The sequence below is a fragment of the Aplysia californica genome, unplaced genomic scaffold (assembly GCF_000002075.1).
Source record: "Aplysia californica isolate F4 #8 unplaced genomic scaffold, AplCal3.0 scaffold00332, whole genome shotgun sequence".
Lineage (NCBI taxonomy): Eukaryota > Metazoa > Mollusca > Gastropoda > Aplysiida > Aplysiidae > Aplysia > Aplysia californica.
This window is the reverse complement of record NW_004797602.1, coordinates 554,233-561,631: the sequence shown is the minus strand read 5'-3', so window position 1 is coordinate 561,631 and position 7,399 is coordinate 554,233. Positions and strand designations below refer to the sequence as shown.

Here is a 7,399-nt window from a genome sequence, read left to right as displayed (position 1 = left end):
TCAAAAACAACCAGAAATAACACCAAAAAAACCCCACCACCCTCAAAAATACCAAACCTCTTCCACCATCCTGACACAGTATAAGTCACATGTGAATGTGAAAATGGACAGATTGTGACTAAACTATAAGGTGAAAACTTTTATACAAAACAAAACAACCAAAAAAAAAAAAACCCTTAACAAATCACAATAACAAATTGCTGCATTCAGTTGTGGAAAAATTAATCAAGCAATTCTTTTGACACACCCATACATACATAACTAAAAAACAAGACAAAATAGAATATATATAGGTTAACTTGATCATTTAAACTCAGTGGAGTCTGCTTAAACCGAAAACTTTTAATATGAAAACAGCGGTAAACCGAAACAGAACAAAAGCCTAGATTTTTAAAAATCTTTTATTTGAGAAACCTTTCTGAACCAAAAACTCAATCAAACCAAAGAAAATCCGGCAGTCTCACTCCCACAGATTTCGTTTTAAGCAGACTCTACTGCAATTTCATCATTCATTGCACACATCTGGACATCATCATCTTACACAAGTTTCTAATGCAGTGCTTTCAGGTCTAGGAGAAGTTTAATGCCACTGGCAACACAATTAGATCATATTCGAAAATTGGAGGAGTTACAAGCTCAGAGTAACAAACACAAAAAAGGAGGAGAGACCAGGATGGTAGATGTTTGATAGGAAAGAAGAGGCAAACCAGATCAGAGCACCCGCCAACCACCCACACTGTGGCACAGTGTAGCTAAAAACAGAACGGAGCTTGTGTTCTTCTACTCTCGCGTTGCTCTGATGGACCTCAAGCTTGAAAGGAGTCAACAGTTGGTTCTTCTGTTAGGCAATCTTTCCTTCACGAACAGAGCACTGCTGGTTGTTTTTTGTTTTAGTAAGTTTTGCTACACAATTTGGTCATATATTAGGTGTCAAAGATTAGAGGTGTTACAAGAGAGTAACATACAAAGAAAAGGAGGGATAAGGACAATAGAAGATTGATAGGATATACGGAACAAACCACATCAGAACGCCCTCCAACCACCCACAAAGCCCTGCATTATGGGGACTGAAAAAAGTTTGAAAATAAAGACACAAGTACTCCTATCTCAAGGTAATTTGTAAGATATAGGTTGATTGTTTGATATGCAAGATTGCAGAATATAAATTTCATAAATACATGCAGTTTTCATGATAAAAACTGACTTCCACACTCAGACCCTCAAAATTGTATTAAATATGTGTTTTTTATGTACCTGTTGGTTGTTAAGCATTAGGCTCATGAACTAAAAGAACATGAATTTACTCTAAGGGTGTAAAGAAAGGGATCAAGGCCATAAACGTCCAAATCGCCAAGACAATTGTGCAAAGAGACTTGACACTCCCAAAATTCCCAAATTAAAAAATGCTTCACTGGAGACTCGAATCACAGTCACCCGCACTAAAGTCAAACAGGAAATCAACTGAACAATCAGCCATCATCATCATCACGCATGCAAATGTTTTTACTATTTTATACCATACTTGGAACTGTTTTAGCATTGCACTTCCGGTAAAATATATCCTTATATTTCACACATGAAATTGAAATATATAGGTTGGGTAAGCTGAAATCTCACACGTGAAGTATAAAAATTTGCATAAATTACTCCGCGCACTAGATCTATATTCGCTTTCTACTTCTATCCCTCAGTGTAGGCTAAGCAAAATAGCCTGGATCTAGATCTTGTGATTACAACTTGGCAATTTCACTCGTAGGATAAATCATGATCTTACACCAAAACTCATGTAATAAATTATTTATCATTGCAGGTAGTGTATATGATATCATTATGATGTTCTCAATAACTAAGTATGATTCTGATAACAACCCTGAACCTATTCTTCACATGAAGAATCTTATACCGTCTACTCGGAGAAATCGTAACTTTAACAAGTAACAATGTACAGTTTGCCAACAACAAAACTAAGCTTATCACACCCCTGTGTTGACAAAAGCCACCACAAACTGTGCACAACATACACTAATCAGAGGGTGTCAGTTTTGATAAGCACCCATCAATAAGGTTTAAAGAAATGCACAAAATCATAAAGCACAGCTTACACATATCCATGCCCTTTAACTATTATATTGGAAAACTGAACATCTTGTTGCTATTATTGATCCAGCGAAAAACTGAACACCTATAACTGACATTTTTCGCGATGGCTTTTATGACAAATAAATATAAGCTATCCCACAAGTTAAAACACCATTGCAAGAGACTGATCATGACATCAAAGAACTTGCACTTGTCCTTGGACTTCATTTTTCTCCATGGCATTCATGACGAGAAAAATACAGTAGTCCGTTTAAACTGAACACGTTCAATCCAAAAACAGCAGTAACCCGGAAAAAAATAATAAAATCCCCAATTATTATTTCTTCCATTTGAGCAAACTCTCTGAACCAAAAACCCGGCTAAACCGAAGGAAATCTAGCAGTCCCGCATATTTCCGTTTAAGCGGACTCCACTGTATATAAATAAGCTATTCCACAAGTTCAAACACATCATTGCAGGAGACCAATCATGGCGTCAAAGAACTTGCTCTTGTCCTCTGATTTCATTTCAATGACTGGGGAAAAGCAAAAAACAGCAAAGGGCACATGACTTTAGTTCGTTCGTTTTAGTAAGGTTTTACGGCGCTCACAACTGCATCATAAGGTCATGTGAGCGCCAAGGAGTGGATGTCAACAGAGAAGTCCAAACGGGAAATCAGGATTACTCTGCTCACCTCTCTAGCCTCAACAGTCTGCTTCGACTATCAAGGCATCCCGGAAATAGCAGTTCACAAGAAAGTGACAAACATACAAAAGAAGTAGAGGAAAATGAGCAAAGTAAGGATGAGGAAAGAAAGAGCAACAGTTCCCCCTATGTTGTTCTGGCACAATATGAGCATGACATCGATAAAGCAGCCCATTTACAATTCTCCTGTGCATAAGAACATTTTAATATCCCCTCTTTGGGAATGATTTAATGACAACTTCAGTCAGTAGCACAGCCCTGGTTGGGGGAGGGGGAGACTGAGCAAAAGAAGGGCAAGGACAACAGCCATTAAGAAAAGTCTTTAAAAAAAGATACATAGTTTATCCTCTGACTGTAGTTTCTGCATGTGACAATGTGAGTGTGTGTTTGTATATGCGTGTCTGTGTGAGTGTTTATGTGTATGTCTCTGTGTGTGTTTAGTTGAATGGTCTCACAATGAGCATTTTTTGTAAATCTTTCGTTTAGTCAGTTGTAGCCTGCTAAGTAAAAAATAATTCCCTTTTGTTATAGCAGTTAAAACCTACCAGGGATTAGGTGCTACATAAATTCACATTATAATTATTATCAAGTGCAGGGAAAAACAAGAAAGAAAGACAGAAACAAAGGAGGGAAAAAATATAAAAATTGCAATTACTTCTTCCAACCAACCACAAACAAACCATGACATTCTTTAGTTAAGTTTTAGTGAAAGTTTTACAACATTCCAAAACAAATTGGTCACATAATTTTATAAGTGTTGAAGATTAGATTAGAGGTGTTACTACTAGTGAGAAACTTAGAAAGAACAAGGAGAGATAAAGACAATAGACATTTGATTGAAAAAAAAAAGAGGCAAACCACATCAATGATGCACTACGTTAGAAAGGACAAAGATGATAAGCAATTAGGAGGCCAATAATATAATAGCTCATCCTCTATGTCTGACAAAAAACAATTTATCTGCAAAGGAGAATATTTTTAACACTTTGAATACCATTAGCTACTTTAAGCCGTAGTATGTGCTCACTTCCGCTGTCGCCCATGCAACAATGCACACTAAATATAATTAACACTTTCCCTACCATGAGACGCATTTAAGAATTAAGATAATTTGAGGCTTTATGAGACCAATTTTGGCTGAGATGACTTACGCAAAGGTGAAAGAGCAGTCCAAACATCAGACTCACTCTCACCCAGTTACAATGTATTAGATGACAAGAAAGTACAGAGAGAGAAATAATCCTTTAACTTTCTTCATGATATATATACTTATCAAGAGAGTAACACATGAAATGTTTGTACACAATATTTTAAAAGTAGGCATAAATTTAAAAGGAAGGGTGTCTCTGTCCACTAATATTGCTGAACACTCACCATGGGATTCAAAACTATTAAACTTGGCAGATGTGTTGGTGGACTCCGCAGCCTGTTCAAATGCCTTGCCAAAGAAACTGAAGGAAAAAAAAGTACAATAACATAAATAAATGAAAAACAAATCTTACAATAACATAAATAAATGAAAAACAAATCTTACAATAACATAAATAAATGAAAAACAAATCTTACAATAACATAAATAAATGAAACACAAATCTTAAGACAGTTCACATCATTATCATTGTGAGACCTTCAAAATGCTACACCTGTCACTTTGTACATCAAACACAAAAAAAGGGAGCTATCTTCTTCCACAGAAAGCAGGCACACTTGTTTTGAATGAAAACTTAAATATTACCGCCATGCCCATTCAACTTTACTAATCAACATTCACCACTTTTGCTCCATTCACAGCTATAGAGCCACACAAAGATAAGGAAGCTCCCTAAGAGAGTTGAACCAGGGCCATCCACACTGAAGCCGGGCAAGGTATCATCCCAGTTAGGGGCACACCCTTCTTAGACTGAGGTTGTGTAGCAGTGAATAAAATTCAAAGACATGATGGCCTTTTATTTCAACATTACTACAGTGAAATCTGTTTTAACCGAAATCTACGGGACCGTCAGATTTTCTTCCGTTTAGCCATGTTCCTACTTTAGAGAGAATGCTCAAACAGCACCAAAAAACAAAAAACAACTGGGGATACAATTTTCTTTCAGATTACTGCTGTTTTTGGATTAAATGAGTTCAGTACAAGCAGACTTCATTGCATTTTATACAGAAAATTTGAGCGTAAAATGAATAAATGAATCTGCCTAGCTTGAAGCTTATCGGATACATACTTTTTGCGTTCATCATCTGTGTCCAAAGGAGGAATCCCAACAACAAGCGTTGAGCCCTCTTCATTCATCAGGGGAGCTCCAAGGATCAGTGGCAAAATGCGAGCTCGCTTATTCCTCGTCTGAAGATTTCCAATCATAAAGGAAGAAAGCAGAGAAGTAAAATACCACACCACATTTCTAATTCTTTAAAAATAGAATGATGCTCACAGCATTAGTCAGGAAATCCCGAAACCACGGAAGAACGCTGTCAGCGTTCATCCGAATTTCTCATCTCTTCCATTATTTCAACCTAAACTTTTATTCAAGATACCTATATCTTCAACTTCTAAATGCGATCAACTTTGATTTGATGTACGTCATGACTATATTCCTGTACATCTAGGGCCTGGAACAGAGGTTCATATAGGCCATGTTGACAAGTAAAAGTTTCACCCCCATAAAATTACGAGAAAATGTACTTAAAATCCTGTGTTCAAAGAGTTAAAAATAAATTAAAAGCATTTTCTAGCACGACATTACATGTGCCCCATAGAAGAATGAAGACCATGGGTGTGCAAACAAGGTCAAATAATTCTAAATAGAGGGCTATCTTGTGCTTTTACCAAAAAGAAGACATTAGTAATAATAACTGTTTGCTTGTCGTGACAAGGTGTCTGATTTGATCCGTTTTTTACTGGCAAGCATGGTGGTAGGTGGAAAACTCCTATCTGTTTTTTCGGTTCTTCATATCTCTGAATCCCAGAGCAGATGGGACTTAACTCCCTGTTTGATTGGACAATGCATAAGTCGGAGAAAAGTAGGCCAGTTATGGTTGACATCTGAGAGCAAAATTTGGAACCAACCTTCACTTTCAAAGCCCATATATAACCTATTTACTAGCAAAAATATTCACTAATAATGCAATCTGCCATTATTTCTCAAACTTGAAAAAAAATGATCAGAACAAATACATAAAATGGGAAGAAACAGCTGCTTATTTTTAAAAAAGGTGTACCACATGGTTAATCACTAGTAGAAAACTAGGCCATACACCTAAAATTCAGCTATATAGTTGGGTAAAAACTGGCAGTTCCCCCCCCCCCCCTTATGTGAATAGCTCACACAATATTAAGACATGAGGCAAAAGAGCTTCCAAGAAATCTTTTAAGACCAAAATGAAACTTTACATCTTCCCCAAGACTAACAAAGTTTGCACCAGTTACAATTGACATAGTAGTTCTGACACTTGAAGACATGGGAAGTTATTCTTTACTTTACTTTTATCAAATTAAGTATGAAACATATCAATGGACCCTTCCATGAACAATGAAATTGTAGTGAAACAATTAACACAGGGATGACAACAGGCTGAAAAAATTGTCAACAGTGATAGTGATGGTAATAGAGCAAGTTTTAAAATATTTTTTAAAAAATCTTGTTAGAGGAAAGTTGCTTTCAACAAATCTATAGCTATTTTTTTTAAAATCTTCAGCAGGTCACCATCTCCTGTTTAGTTTTAGTATGAATTTTACGGCGCTCACAACACAATTAGGCCATATAAGCAAAAAGAATTGATATGTTACAAGAGTGTAACAGACACAAAAAAGAAAGAGGAAAGATAAAGGCGATAGACATTTGACAGGAAAGAAGGAGCAAACCTCACCAGAGCATCCATCAACCACCCATTCACCATCCCAAAGTTATGTGTGTCAGTTCAGTTTCATTTTTCATGGAATGGCTCCAATACTTACAACATTGCAGTGTGCTTCCAAAGTGAACCGTGCCAGCCTGATCAGGCATTGCGGATGGGAGAAAAAACGCGAATCTGCAGCTCCCTGGAAAGAAGGCAAACAAAGAAATGAATCATTTTGGCCCTACAAAAACTGTCACATCACAACTGATAACAAATAAAGAAACTAAAATTTCAGAATGGTTTAACTTTGGTGCAGATTTGGATTTTATTTTTAACTGGTGTTTTACGCCCCCATCGGTACAATTTAGATCCTTTAGGGAGTAGCCTTCAACTCTACCTGTCAGGACCAACCTGAGCTGTGAGTGAAATGATGCCCCAGCAGAAAGATCAAAATACTCCATAAAAATTGTCCCCATGTGTGAGGCAGCACGGTGAAATCAGGTGCTCATCAAAATATTGGTAAAGAAAGTGAAGATTATCGTGAGTAGACAGATTTCAGCCGATATGCACGTGAAAAACTATTGCCGACCGAACTGCACAGATAGACAATGGTCGAGAGTACGAAATGCACAATCTGGCAGTTTCTAATACAACTTATTGCCGAGAGTTGTCGTAAATATCTGATAAGTTACGGAGGCAAGTGCTGATCTCTCTGTCTCTGTCTCTCTTTTAACGCATGGAGTTGAAATGATGATGCGGCAAGTACGTAACTTTCGGAATGTAC

At 36.9% G+C, this 7,399-nt stretch overlaps 1 protein-coding gene across 2 annotated transcripts in view; it reads right to left on the bottom strand.

The window, feature by feature from the left end:
- Positions 1-1,226: 1,226 nt before the first annotated feature.
- Positions 1,227-7,399, bottom strand: part of LOC101857036 (cell division control protein 45 homolog) — a 46,698-nt gene continuing 40,525 nt past the window's right edge. Inside the window, exons 15-18 of one of the 2 annotated variants that reach the window (XM_005102620.3) lie at positions 6,734-6,817; positions 5,004-5,122; positions 4,159-4,235; positions 1,227-2,614 (exon numbers count right to left, since the gene is read on the bottom strand). In XM_005102620.3, coding sequence (XP_005102677.1) covers positions 2,550-2,614; positions 4,159-4,235; positions 5,004-5,122; positions 6,734-6,817 — 345 coding nt within the window. In that variant the 3' untranslated portion in view covers positions 1,227-2,549. The remainder of the gene's footprint in view (positions 2,615-4,158; positions 4,236-5,003; positions 5,123-6,733; positions 6,818-7,399) is intronic. The other variant, XM_035970878.1, reaches the window with a different exon arrangement.